General features: G+C 39.1%; 1 protein-coding gene across 1 annotated transcript in view; it reads left to right on the top strand.

Annotated features, from left to right (window-relative positions):
- The window catches only part of KDM5A (lysine demethylase 5A), a 51211-nt gene that overhangs the window by 11563 nt on the left and 24938 nt on the right, over positions 1-14710 (top strand). The window contains exons 7-15 of the mRNA XM_050324844.1: positions 1551-1656; positions 2204-2292; positions 4910-5068; positions 7442-7561; positions 8717-8875; positions 10447-10628; positions 12135-12297; positions 13106-13225; positions 14472-14666. Coding sequence (XP_050180801.1) covers positions 1551-1656; positions 2204-2292; positions 4910-5068; positions 7442-7561; positions 8717-8875; positions 10447-10628; positions 12135-12297; positions 13106-13225; positions 14472-14666 — 1293 coding nt within the window. The remainder of the gene's footprint in view (positions 1-1550; positions 1657-2203; positions 2293-4909; positions 5069-7441; positions 7562-8716; positions 8876-10446; positions 10629-12134; positions 12298-13105; positions 13226-14471; positions 14667-14710) is intronic.

The raw sequence follows: 14710 nt of genomic DNA, 5'->3' as shown, positions 1-14710 counted from the left end.
TTCACAAATGCTGGTGAAATGATGGCTTTGCTGAAAAATGTTATGTAGGTTGATTCTGTTGGGTTTTGTTAGTTGAGAGAACGATTGAGTTAATGAATTTCAAATGGAAAATGAGGGACTGGGAAGTCTCCAGGTGTGTTTCCTTATGGCTTGTTATCCAAAAAGTGAGGAATTGATGAGGAAAAATTTTCCAGTTAGCATGCAGGTTCACAGTGGGCTTACAAAGTTGGTAACATCTATCTACAGTAAAAATAATTTAATACCAACATATAAATGTTCAGAATTAGAATATCAGCAATAATTAGTTTGGAAAGATGCCCGTTAGCACACTGCATCCACAGTTCAGTGGGAACAGGGACTTTAAATATCACAAAAAATTCCATAGAGTAATAATGCCTAGGAAATGAAATCCCTTTGAATGTCTGTCCTGAAGCAAGGAAAACAACTCATTTAGGCTGAATAAATGGAAATCATCTCTTTTTTTTATCTTTATTGCAAATGCATTTGAACTTACTTTAAACACTTTTTGGAAGAGTTGTTTTTGTTTATTGATTAAAAACTGTGAAAACCTGTCACCCTGAGGGACATGTATGACATATCAGGCCGTCGTTTTGAAAAATAACAGATGAAGTATCATCAGGAAGTTACTTGAGTAATAACCTTTTTAAAATTAGATACCCACCTTCAAAATTGGTAGATTCCCTGAGATCTTTTAAGATCAGTGAATTTCTGGAAGAAGATTTTAAACAGCGACAGTTTAGTGGCCTTCTATATCAGGTCAGAAAGGGTTTTCAAAGTATGAGGAGGCAACATAAAGAAGAATTCCAAGGTGATTGTGTTGCAGATGAAAGCAAGATATATTCTTCTTTATGTTCTTTTTATTGTTAGTTTAGCAGCAGCGATGTGGGAAAATGATGCAGTTCAGCAATGAGAAACAGGAAGAAGTTCAGTTGAACAGAACACTTCAGGAAACGACACTGGCAGGGGCATGGAGTTGTCACCAAATGGGTCTGTTCACCTCTGCTTTTGAGTTTGCAACTTGAGTTGCTGTGATCTGAGTTGTACTCATAACATTTCATCACAAATAAACCCAGGAGCAGCCAAGCTCAAGGAAGTTGTTTGGAACTCATTAGTGTCCTGAGGATGTTTCTACTCAAGGAAGCAGATAACAAAATCCCGTTGAAGCAGTGTGTGTGTTAAAATCCATGACTGAATCACGGTGATTTTGGAAAACGTTGCTGTGGCATTCTTATTTTTTTACTAAATGTTAAACCTGGTTCTTTTATTTGCTGTATAGGTGACTTTCTGTAGTTGGTCTGTAATACTAGATGCAAAATAGTTTGGAAATGTGAGGCAAAACTGCTGTCTTTTATTCCATTTGCCTATGTTGATTTGCTTTAGGAATAGAAAATCATGTCTTTTCATACTTCTTGTTTCCTTTCTTTTGATGAGCAGATGTTGTGGGAGAGTGGAATATAAACAAATTATGAAGAAACCTGGAGGGGAAATACTGGTGGTTTGTGCTGATGTGGTCTTGTTTTTCTTTTTAGGCAGAGGGAGGAGAAGTGAGTAGAAACACTGAACTAAAAAAGCTGCAGATCTTTGGAGCTGGACCCAAGATGATGGGACTGACATTGGGAGCTAAGGATAAAGAGGGTAATTAAATCTTGGGCTCTTTGCTTTGCAAAGTAGTGAGACTGTGAAATCTTTCTGAATGTCTCTAGAGGCAGCATTAAGAAGTAAGCAAATCAAAACTTGAAAGAGAAAGCTAAGTGTTCTAGGGTTTCATTCACGAGAAAGGTTTACAGGGTGCTTCATGTAACTTGGCAGAGTTTCAGCTCTTTATGTATTACATTGTAACAATAACAATTAAGCAGCTGTTCCCTGAACTGAGTGACTGGAAGGGAAAACAGGATTTGACAGTACTGAAACTGATCGTGCCAGATAAAATTGCACAAATTATGGGTGTAATCCACTCTGTTTCATGAGGCAATTGGGATCACCTGTGAGGATAAGCAAAATACGGTTTTCTTAATCCTTGCTGATTTTAGATGGGCCAGGTAAAACACAACATTTTTGTTTTCATTGGGCCGTCAGGTAGTTTCTGATCTGAAGTGCAGAGTACCAGGCTGTGTATCTGTGGTGTTTCTGAAAGTTAAGTCTATCTGGATGTGATATTAATAACATTTAACTTTATTTTAAGATGAGGTGACACGAAGACGCAAGGGAACCAGATCAGAAGCATTTGGAATGCAGATGAGGCAACGCAAGGGAACTCTTTCTGTCAACTTTGTAAGTTTGATTCCTCTGCAGTGATTTCTGATAAAAAGGACTTGGTTGATTTACTAAGATTATTCTTTTTTCCCTGAAACAACCCCCACCCCTCTAAATAGGTGAATCACTGCACACTGCAGCAGGTGATACTGTTGGGAAGAACACAACAGTATTTTGAAAAATACTCTATTCCCTAGGTTTTTGTTTTAATCTTTTCTTTGCCATGTGAAGCTTTTTACTGTTCATACTTGCCCCATGCTTGAATGCCTTCAGTAGTTCATTTTCTGTTTGAGCTCCTCTTTGTAGAACAATTCTCTTCCTTAGAAGAAATTTTGAGGTGCTCCAGTACTTCAGGATTTTGGTTTTAGCAATTCCACCTTTTGTGTCTTTTCTGTTTTGAGTTTAAAGTAGTCATTATACAAGTCTACTCAAGAGAAACCCCTAAGGAGAAAAATAAAATGTTCACTGCTCTGATGTTTGGCCGTGGAAAAGCACTGGATTGTTGTTCTTGATCTCTTTCAAAGCACATGATTTTCTGCTTTTAAAGTGTCATATTTAGCATGTGTACACGACTATGAAAGAAGATACATTCATTTAATGTCTAAAGAATTAGTCTTCACTAAAAATTCAGCTGTTGTTTTTTTTTCTTAGCCTGAAAATGCTTACAAGAGCTTATTTTAAATTTCAACCATAGAAGGCCAAGGCAACCTAAGACTGTAGTAATCATATTTTTTTGTTTGGAAATGCCTCCTGGGGTGGAAAAAGTGTGAGAGAAGCTGGATATTTAAAAACCAGATCATTGTGCCATTGCAACTAAATCAGAATTTGTGCAACTTTAATTTTTTTTTTTAATTGTGCTTTAATTTTTTAATTTTAAAATATTTTGTCTAGACTCTTGAGGTTTTTTTTGAAAACCAGCATTTGTTTACTCTTTTCATTCACTTCTGTTTGTAAGTGAAAATGAAAATACTGTAGCAACAGAACTGTGTTGGTGTAACTCTAATCTTTGTGCAATTCTGTGACAGTACTATTTGGTTCCACATTTTTTAGTATTTGGATAAAAGATCTTCAAGGAAAGCAGTCTGAAATGCAGGGGTGATGCATTTGCTTTGTATAACTTTGATCTGAAAAATACTCTGGAACAGGTTTGTTTATACTTCCCCATCATTTATTTATTTGTCTTTTTGTAAAATTCTAACTGTGAAATTGATTTTATTTACGTGAATTGCTAACGGGGAGATAAAATACACCTCTTTATTCCCCTCCTCTGCCTCTGATGAGTATAGTTATATATCATCATAGTCTAAATCTCCTTTGTTACATGGCTAGGAGGCTTGTTTGTGGTTATGCATAATTACAGATCTGCTTGTTGTGAATATCTGTTTCAGTGCAGTTTTTTATTTGACAGATCACCATTTATGCTAACATAGAGACTGTGTATGTTAATAGGAATGTGGAGAGAAGAAGGTGTTGTCAGTGATAGGTAGCCAGTGAGTACTGTAGAAAAGCCTCCTCATAGGATCACCATCTTAATGCATTGTTAGTTTTGGGAAGAGAAGCTGAAAATACCTGCTGAGGTTCCCTCCCTCCCTCCCTCTTCCCTCCCTTCTCTATACAAGCAAGGAAAGCAGCTGCTTTGGTCTTTTAGACAGACATGATATTCCACAAGGGTGAGTGCGTGTGTTTTTTTAAAAAGGGGAGAATAATATGCCTGTTAATAGAACTGCATTATTTTTTAAAATAGTTTCTTAAGAAACCTGAGCAGTCTTCTTAAGAAGTGCATTATTGCATTAGCTAGGAGCTCGCATGCTTAACTAGGCTGCTGTAACTAAAGATGGGGTTGACATCAAGTATTTAACACAACTGAACCTTATCGGCTGAAAGGCACATCTGTTTCACATCTGGATGAAATTAAACCCTCCAAAAAAAACGACTCCACTATTTCTGGTGTTACTTTGAGCTGCCTGAAGGAAATATTCATACCCTGAGTTGCCAGTGACTTGGGGGGAGCAGTAGCAGAATTTGGAGCAGGTGTCATTCATGAAGTTCTTGTTGTTAGTAGAAATTAAGATGTAATTTTTTAGCTGTGATAAAGTAAGACACAGTTTTTTTCGTTCAGATTATGTTACAGTTTATATTTAATTAAAGCCCTTTGGACAATACAGGAAGCAACAGCAAAGAAAACTTGAGACCTCTTGAAACGCTTTTCTCTCTGGTCCCGGAGACTACCTCGAACAGATACTTGTGAAACTTGTTTGCTATTTTATTGGGATTAATACTTCTCTCTTAACATTTGAAGTTTTTATCCTTGCTTTGGAGAGAATAAGAAAGAAGCTGGTACCTTTACATGCAGTTTCCTTCCATTCCTCTTGGATTTTTAGATTGAAATCTGTAGGTTTGTGGGTTTTGTGATCGCTTCTTTTTCATTGCAAAGATATCGCTGGACTGTTGCTAGCATTGACATAAATATTTCTGAAATTTTTTTTTTTATATATATTTTCCTTGACCATGCACACTTTGTAGAGATTTAGTTTGAATTGTCTTCCATGATAAGAGACCTGAAGAGCCTTTGTTTAAGGAAGCTTCTGAATGAGAAACTTTTTGTAACTTCTTTTTCTTTTTATTTTCTTCACAGGTTGATCTTTACGTTTGCTTATTTTGCGGTAGAGGAAATAACGAGGACAAACTGCTTCTGTGTGATGGATGTGATGACAGCTATCACACTTTTTGCTTGATTCCTCCTCTACCTGATGTACCCAAGGGTGACTGGAGGTGTCCAAAGTGCGTTGCTGAGGTACAGTTCAAGAGCTGCTCAAGCTTTGGGTGTACACCTGTGTACCTGGAAAGGGCAGAGGAGCAGTTCAGCTCAGTGCCAGTCCACCTTTGCAGAAGATGTAGTTGGTTTTGGAGTATTGTCAACATGAGCCATGAATCTTGGTTGATGGGCCATAAGGAGAGAGAACCATTCCTTCTAGAGCTTGGGCATAACCTTTGTTTCTTACATGGCCATGTGAAAACTAAAACTTTGGCCTTGGTATGTTAAGAGCTGAAACTCAATAACTTGCTAGTGGGAAATTAGGGTGAGAAGTAAGGTTGTGGTGGGTGTTTCAGCATAGTGATGGAGACATTTTGTAAACTATGAAGTAACCACAATATGCAAATTGGGCAAAACAGGGAGCTTTGATTATTTGGTAAGTCATGATAGCGTTGTTCAGAATAGCTTGTAGCAGAAAGTGAAAGAACTAATTTAAAAGTTTGTAGCTATTTTAGATTTGGTTTAAACTTAACAAGGAACTGTTCAGGCTCTGAAAGTGGAAGCTAGTTGAATTTGAGGATACAGAAAAGAAGAGCTACCAAATGCCAGGAGATGACTGATCAACAGCCTAAAGGCAGCAAACATCACTTGACTGGCTTGGTATTTATCTTAAGCAAACAAATTTCGCAAACTCAGGAAGTTGGTAGGTTTAGGATTCAGAGGAAGAAGCTTAGTGTTCCTAAATCTAATTTTGAGATTGACTTTATCAGGCTGTGTTTTTTTCAGAGGGGGCAGTTTTGCCCAGGTGTGTATGTGCCCATTTGCCCCCAGTCCCTCACACCCTTCTGTGTGGCTTCTGCTGGTTTCCTTATGGTGGTGAATGGATCCTTGTGCAGCCACGTGATGAGGTGGATCAGCTTGCTGCTCTCACTGACGGGATGAATCTGTCAGATGAACTCAGCCAAATGCTGTTGTGAGAGAGGTGGAAATTCATAGTTACAGGGAAGGGAAAAGATGCAGCTTTCCCTTTGGGCTGCTGCTCACAGAGTGGATTAAGCTGCTTGCTTGTTGTTCTCTTAAGAGAGATGGCATTAAAGAAGTACCAGCAAAATGCAGCAATCTGATGGTTTAATTTAGAGAATACAGTAGTAAATAGAGTGGCTGCAGTAGTTTAAGAATGTGGAAACTAAGAAACTTTGCTACTGCTAGTAAAAACAGGGATACACTGTTACCAAGGAAAAATGTGCATGTGCATACAGACCCCAGAAAGATCAGTGCCAAGTAAGTTGTGACTAGCAAATGGTACAGCAAGTACTTGAAAAATTCTGGAAATATATTGAAAGTAAGAGGAAGAAGGGGAAAAATCATAGCTATATTATGTAATGGTGAGTAAACAAATAACAGCAGAAACATGTTTGAAGTGCTCAGTAGTGCTTTTTGTCTCGGTTTTTTAACACTTTAGATGTTAATTGTGCACAGATGCTTAATGTAATTTTAACAGCAGGGTGTGCTGGAAGAGAAGCTGGGAAGAATAGGGTAGGAGCTCTTTATATGTATTTAGGTCAACATTGTGTGACAGTGTTCACAGATGTTGTAGATTCTCTGTTGCAGGCTCCTTTTAAGAACTACTTTGATACATGTTGGGCATAGTCTAAGGGTAGTTCCTCTTGGAGAAAAAAAAAGAAACTAGTGATGAATTCCTTCCTAGTCGTGTTTCGTTATGACTGACTATCTGACAGATAGTTATACATCATCTTTGTGTTCAGATAGGTCCTGTGTACATGTGAACATTGTGTCAGCTCCAAAGGAGCTGAGAAAGACACACTAGAAACGGGTGGGGAGAGTAGCTGAATGCACACTACTATTTTTTGCACTTTTAGTATGAATGGGAATAGACCAGTGAAAGACTTGGAGGCTTTCTATCAGATGGGCCATATCTGTTGCTGGCTGTGTTGCACTAATTTCCTTCTTCCTCTTTCCTCCTGTATATTTTCACAGTGCCAAATTTGTGGATGATTTGCTGCCTTGATAAGACTGAGACGCTGTGGGGGGTTTGTTCCTGTGCAGTTATTCTGCAGGTGCTCGGATCCAATGTGTCTAAGAAATGCCTTATGGCTGCCTGAACATCTTGTGCACAGTCTCATTCTGTGGCTGGCAGTGGTAGATGAGGAAATGTAGTTTTGGGCAGGAAAGCAGAAGCATGTAGCATGGGGTTTACAGTGTTAGATGAACTTCTGTACCGTAAATTCTGTGCTGTTTCCGTTGTGGTGGGACTTCCTCAGCTGTGGAAAGCACTCAGCAGTGGTATCTTATTGTGTTTGGTAAGGACTCAAGCACTAGGGCTTTTTGCTAAAAATGTAACTGTGTCATAGTCTGCTGCAGGGAACAATATTTTTATGTTCTATCTCCTAGGAATGCAACAAACCCCGTGAGGCCTTTGGATTTGAACAAGCTGTCAGGGAATATACTCTCCAGAGCTTTGGTGAAATGGCTGATAACTTCAAGTCTGATTATTTCAACATGCCAGTCCATGTGAGTTTCAGCTTTTGTTGTGATTCCTTGTAAGGGAAAAAGAGAAGAGGTTTCAGCTGATCCTTGATTTTTGCTAAGGCATCTTAGCTTTGTTTAAAGAGGCACCATAAGCTTCAAACATGTAAACAAATGATTTAGCTTTCTGGCGTTTGGTCTCATTTCAACTTCAGTTCACCCTTTTGCTGTGATGGACAGAAAGCTTTATTGCTTGTTAGGGTATACTGTGTTGGTCATGTTCTAGTTTAAAGTCCTTGCCCGTTTTGATAAACTGGAGTAAGTATCTTTTTCTTGTTTGGCAAAGGGGTCTTTCTCCTGCCCTTCCTGTGGCTTTTCTCTTGGTTTAGTTCATCCAGAGGATAAATCATTGTTTTCTGTACGATTACAGTCCTTTCTTGGAGTCAAGTCAATTGACTGAGTCTGCGTGATAATGACAGGGTTGGGGTTGGTTTTCTTTTTTTGTTCTACATTTCAGCAACATTTTTAAATGAAACATTTTAAACATTTGAAACATTTTAACGTTTTTCAAACTAGCATTTCTGCCTTGGCACACTTCCACAGTTCCACTGTCTTGCAGGCTGCCTGCAGCACCAAGATCTTTCTCCTCTCACAGTTCGTTGGTAACCTATGGGCATTCTTGCTAAAGCCTCTACCTTTTAAGGACTCCAATTTATGAAACAACTTTGGAACATGGAACAAAGCAAGGAAGCTTATTTTACAAATAAGCTTCATAAGTAAATGCATATAAGTAAGAATCATAATGAGCTATATGAAGATGAAACTTTGAACACAATTTTTTGTCTGAATTTTCTTACTCAGAAGTTCTGGTCATTATCCTCTGAAATAGTTAGGAATTTGCATGCTGTTCATTCTGTTTGCTGCTTGACTTCTGTTGGCTGTCTCCTCTTCCCCTTCTTTTTTGCTGCACTTCTAGTGATTCCATCTTTTTTGTTTATTCCTTCCCTCATGCTGTGATATTCTATTTCTGAAGCATTGCAGGCACTACAGAGGAATACAGACCAAACTATGACTTTGAAGAGATGGAGAGGGGAGAGGCAGTGACCCTGGTGTTTGAAAATGCATGGAGAATTAATGGTGATTTATTACTTGAATAATAATTTTTATGTTGGGTCTTGCTTGCATCTCTTCTGCTTTCAGATGGTTCCCACCGAGCTCGTAGAAAAAGAATTCTGGCGATTAGTGAGCAGCATAGAGGAAGATGTCATTGTGGAATACGGGGCTGATATCTCATCCAAAGACTTTGGAAGTGGCTTCCCCGTGAAGGATGGCCGACGAAAGCTGATGCCAGAGGAGGAGGTGAGGAACAGGATATGCAAACTGACTCCATTCTTTGCTCTGCATAAGATTTCACATGAGGAATTTAGGTCAGAAATCAGCATGGATTTTTTTCATGAAGAAATTGCTGAAGGCTTTTGCATGCACTTAACATTCCTTTTGAGCAGGGCATTAATCTGATAACTGAGCTTCTTTTACAGATCTGGTTGCTGATAAATAAGCTCCTTTTCATGATTTAAGTCATACTTTTTCTATCACTTAATCTTAGCAGTTGAAGATGTGCAAGTTGTTGCCCCATGTCTGAGTATGAGGAGACTAACAGTATCTTTTCTTTCTTGTTCCAAACCTTTTCATTATAGACTTAGCTACAGAAACATGATTATATCCTCCTTAGGAGGTTCTTAATGGGTAAAACAAACTAATTGGATTTAGCTTGTTTCTCTGACTGTGCATACTGTAAGAATGAAAAGATGTAGATACAACATCCTATTACAGAAAATTTTATAAAGAACATCTAGTAAGTATATTACCTATTTTCCCTCAGACCTTAGCATAGCATATCAATTTTCCTTGCTGCTTATATGCCTAAATTCAGACAAAATGAGGGTTAAGTGGTGGTTTCCTGATTATGCAGCCCCAAATCAATTTCTGCTGCTCACTGGAAGAGGTAATCCTCACTTACTGTTGCCTTCCACCCATACCTACACCTTCCTGTTTGTACCTTTGTTGGCTGTGCAGTGACTGTGCAGCTGCTGAGTGAGTCACAACTGATTGTTGATCTATTTGTATGAAGGTAGTCACTTAAAAGTTTTTTCAGCTGGATCACTTAAGTCATCTGACTCATTGCATTGCCTTTGTAGTGTCAGAGCAGAGGGGACAGCAGAAGCCTGTGGCTGAGCTGAGAGTTTGACCAGTCCTTTCAGCAGCTGTGGGATATGTCTAAAATGCCTGTGAATCTGTGCTTACAGCTCTTTTAAAGGTGGAAAATAGACTGTGTTAAAGCACAGCAGTGAGCTTTTAAGGCTGTCTGGATTATAAATTTTTTGTACAAATCCTGTGTGTTTGAAAGTAAAGGTGGGAGTGCTTAACAGGTGATGCTGTCTTCTCAAAAATGAATGAGTAGGAATTTCTTCCCTGGAGAAAACTTCCTAAAGGAGTCTATAAAGTAGATCAACATCAACTGCAGTGAAGAAAAACAGGTGCTAAAAAAGCTGAAATAATAACATAAGATTCACTGCGTTGTTTACAATTTCAAGTTATCCTACATTATTGAAGACTTCTGTCTATATTCTTCTGCTGGTGTTGCTGGTATTTTGTTCCACCAGAAAAGCATGAAACCTGCAGTCTTGAGGTGAGGAGGAAAGCAAAGCCTTGATTTAAAGAAGATGGGCCATGTATGTTGAATTACCAGGACTGGCCTTAAAATCTTAGTGTTATTATTTGATGACTAAGGTATTTAAGGAATTACTCTAGTTTTGATGTTTCATTGTTGCAGGAAATATCCCCGTGTCTACTAATAGAATTTCCTTTTCTGTAGTTGGTGTCCTCACGTTCTTCTGATTTTGTTCAAGTTTTCTCCTTCTTTTGGCCAGGATTATGCGCTCTCTGGTTGGAACTTGAACAACATGCCAATTCTAGAACAATCAGTCCTTGCTCACATCAATGCAGATATCTCTGGCATGAAGGTACCTTGGCTGTACGTAGGGATGTGCTTCTCCTCATTTTGCTGGCACATTGAAGATCACTGGAGCTATTCCATCAACTACCTGCACTGGTATGGGCTGTCCTTTGTGCATCTACCTTACACTGCCCTGTTTGCTGTAGGAAATTTGTAGTTCTATTTGAAAGTGCCTCTGCACACTGGTGGCATTTTTAGATAAAAAGCTACGTATGGTGAGTGGTTCATATCCTTAGCTTTGGCTGGTTAGAAGTAAATACAGATACTGTTTTAACTGAATTAGTGTTTTGCATTAACTGATTAAATATTCTTGTGTGGCCAACATTCCAGTGTCACTGTAAAATCACACTTTGCGGGGTGACATCTTTCTTAGAAAGCTTTTCATTTTGGTCTGAGTTGCAGTTCACTAGTTCACTGCTTAATGATTTGAAGTTGGGATGTCTCTGTGCTGCAAATTGAGTCTGCTGTCTCGTGGCTTACAGAGGTGTCAGAACTGAGTCTTCAGCAGCAGGTCTGTGTATACACAGAAATATTCTTGCTCAAGAGAAGAGAAACTTGAAAGTAATTCTGACTTTCAGAACAATCCTAGAAGTGTTCTAGTGTTCAGCTTTTGTGATTGAAAAGAAGACTGGTGACGGATAAACTATTTGCATTGCAGTCTTCTCAGTTTATCAGACTCAATCACAGTGGATGGAGCAGTGGAAAGCTGTGGGAAGCAACCCTTTAGAAAATTTACTTTGTGTCTGGTACAGATGAGTTGATGACCTTCAGACCATGATTGCACATCTCTGGAGAAGCATGTTTGATAGTAAGGTCTGATCCAGAGACTCAGGAAGGGAATTAGTTTTCTTTTGAGTTCATTTGCTTTCCTCAGGATGCTGTTAGGTGGGTCAGTGTGTGAGGGGTTGGTTGCTGGTGAATTCCAGCAGCACATATCTGGAGGAGCAGATTTCCTGGGCTGTCCTGGCTGTGTGCTGCCAGCAGGTGCCACTGCAGCCCGCAGGAACCGCAGGAAGTGCTGCTCCGGGCATTGTCTGGGATGGTGGGGGACAGGATTATTAATACATTTAGATAGTGCTATGTAAACTCGTTCAGATATTTCAGTGGACTACTGCTTGTACTTTTTAATAAAGTGTAATTTAAAAATCTCAGCACTGCAGACACCAGATCATTACAGTTTATTTTGGTTAAGACAGTACTCGAAGGACTGGAATAGTATTGTGATCTGTTTCTTAAACCTAAGCAGTGACAGCCAAGGTTTTGTTTATTAAACTTAATTCCTCCTTCCTAAAGGAAAATAATTGCCCGTTTTACCCCTTTAAAGCATGGGAGGTGACAATTATCCTCCATGTTAGTCTTGCTTTGTCAAGGCATATCTGCTGTCAGGTGTGCTGAGAACTGTGCTGTAGCATAACTGATTTTTCAGACTAAAATAGTACATCCTGAAGAAGATACTCACTGGTTAAAGATACCTTTTGTATTTGGGTGCAAAATATTTGGCTTATGAGGACAGTGCTGCTGGATGTGAGGTGCAGTTTGCAGTTGGGTGGCACCATCACTTCCCTGGAAGTCGCGTTGATTGCTGTGGTTGTGTTTTGGTAGGGGAGAGCCGAAGACATGGTATGGTGTGCCCTCTCATGCAGCAGAGCAGCTGGAAGATGTGATGAAGGAATTGGCTCCTGAGCTGTTTGAATCCCAGCCTGATCTCCTGCATCAGCTGGTCACTATTATGAACCCCAATGTGCTGATGGAACATGGTGTACCAGTGAGTAGCACACGAGCATTTTTTACATAAGTACTCCTATGTGAGCTCTTTTTTTCATTCTCTGCCAGTTTTGTGTAACAATGGTTTGGCATAACTCTGAAGAATTTTTATGGTGGACATTTGCATATTCAATTTGTTACTTATGGGGTGTTTTTTAAAGCTGTTTTCTAGAATCTTCTGTAGACTCACCAGGAAATTTAAATTATCTTGTGAAAGAAGCAAGTGTGCCAAGCTTCCTACATAAAATACCTTATAGAACAAGTGTACATTGTGTATTACACTTAATTTTTAATTTAAAAATCCCTTCCCTTGTATAACAGCAAGTTTGTCTGAAATGCTTTTAGTGTCTCTTGACAGTAAAATACTTGTCCTCTGTTCAGTGGAAATCTCAGCATTACAAAATGCTTTTTTGACCAAACATAATTGACTGCAGACCTCTAAGCAGCAGTCATTATCATTTGCTTTTGTCTTAGGATAAATTGCTTCCCTGGCAAATAACCCAACAAAGCAAACCATAAACTGCTTCCAGAAGCTTTTGCACTTTGTCTACAATGGATTAAACGATGAGAAAGGAACATCCCTTTTGGGATTCATAAAGAGAATTTTCAACTGTTGGCTTATACATTCAGCTTTTTTGAGTAAGGCTGTAAATTGAGTATTCATTTTGAGAAGACAGAACCAGTCCTTACCAGTGTTGGGATAGCTGTGTTCTGTAGGTACAGAAAATGGGTGTGCAGACATCGTGTAGTTTTGTGTCTTAAACTCTGTTGCATGTTACATCTTGTTTTTCTTTCCTTTATCCTATTAGGTTTTCAGGACCAATCAGTGTGCTGGCGAGTTTGTTGTGACCTTTCCTCGTGCCTATCACTCTGGATTTAACCAGGGATATAACTTTGCTGAAGCTGTGAACTTCTGCACTGCTGACTGGGTCTGTTCTTCTGTGTATATTTGCTGTGTCTCTGCTCAGTTACCTCTGCAAGGAGTGTGTTAGTAACCTATCTATCTGAAGAACTATCAAGTTATGTAGTATATTTTATGTTTATAGTTCTTGGTATAGCAGTTAAAAACCGATGTGAGTTTCCATTACACCAAGTAATTTTGATGAGCACATAACTTTAAGCAGCTTCAAACTGAAACTTTGGCACATGTTCTTCCTTTTTAAGTATTGGTCAGACCAAAAAATGACATCTTGCAGTACCTTTACCTGGTATTTCTGTGATACCTCTTTCTGACTTTGATACAGGTTAATGTGCTGTTTTGAACAGCTGTTGTCATTTGGATGTTGGAGATAGGCATATAACAGTTTTGTGCCTCTTTTGTGCCAGCTCATCGCAGCTTTTAGTCATTTTAGTGCTTGTTCTAAGTTATAATAACCATGCCACATCAGTGCATGGCTTATGTGGATTGTCCAGTAAATGGTAGAAAGTGTGTTCTGTTACTATCCAGGGTTTACAGTTGGAAGTTATGATCTCACCTTAGGTTATCTATCTCTAGCTTCATTTTTGTTAATTACAAATAGAAATTTTAGCCCTTGACCAGAGAATTTTATGCACTTATCAGAAAAATTGTCTGCAGGACTGGCAGTGTCTCTGTGTTCTTTTTTTCTCCCTTGCTCATGATGTAATCTGTGTTTAGCCTCTGTGAAAAACATCCAAACTCATACCAGCCATGTGAAATTTCCTTGGCTTATGAAAATGTAACCAGGAATCCGTTTGGCAGATTCATCTTGCCTCTTCCTTTTTTTGCTTTAAAAGGCACAAAATGAGTGATAGCAATTTTGGTTATCCCTAGGCATCTTGTGTTAAAAGTTTATGTCCAAGCATAGTAGTATCCAGAGGGCAATGCACTCACCTTAGCATAGACCAGATGACTTCTCTTTGGTGCCAGTTTCTTTCCACTGGAAGTAACAAGAGCTTAGGGTAACTCTTAAATTTGTGTCTGTAAGTTAGGCACATAAGATAATGGAAGATGTCTCCCTACCCTCCAACATGGATATTACCTTTGTTCTCATCTGTGACATGATTTAAGGTTGTTACAGTTGGCACTGTTCTGTCAAAGACAATTCTCTTAGCCTCAGTCTTTTCCCAGTTTTTGTCGGAGGAAGGGAAGTGGGAGTGGAGAGATGATTTTGCTCATCTTTTCCCGGAATGGTGGATGTTGTGGTTTTTTTGTAGCTTCCCATTGGACGTCAGTGTGTGAGTCACTACCGAAGGCTGGGACGTCACTGTGTTTTCTCCCATGAAGAGCTGATCTTCAAGATGGCTGCAGATCCAGAGTGCTTGGATGTTGGGCTGGCTGCCATGGTCTGCAAGGAGATGACTCTGTTGATAGAGGAAGAGACACGGTTAAGGGAGACTGTTGTACAGATGGTGAGTAATAAAAGACAATTCTATGCTTGCAAGAGAACTTCTGC

The sequence above is a fragment of the Myiozetetes cayanensis genome, unplaced genomic scaffold (genome assembly GCF_022539395.1).
Source record: "Myiozetetes cayanensis isolate MyiCay16 unplaced genomic scaffold, myiCay2020 scf3, whole genome shotgun sequence".
Taxonomy (NCBI): Eukaryota; Metazoa; Chordata; class Aves; order Passeriformes; family Tyrannidae; genus Myiozetetes; species Myiozetetes cayanensis.
Note: the sequence above shows the minus strand (reverse complement) of the source record. Positions and strands in the feature narration are given on the sequence as shown.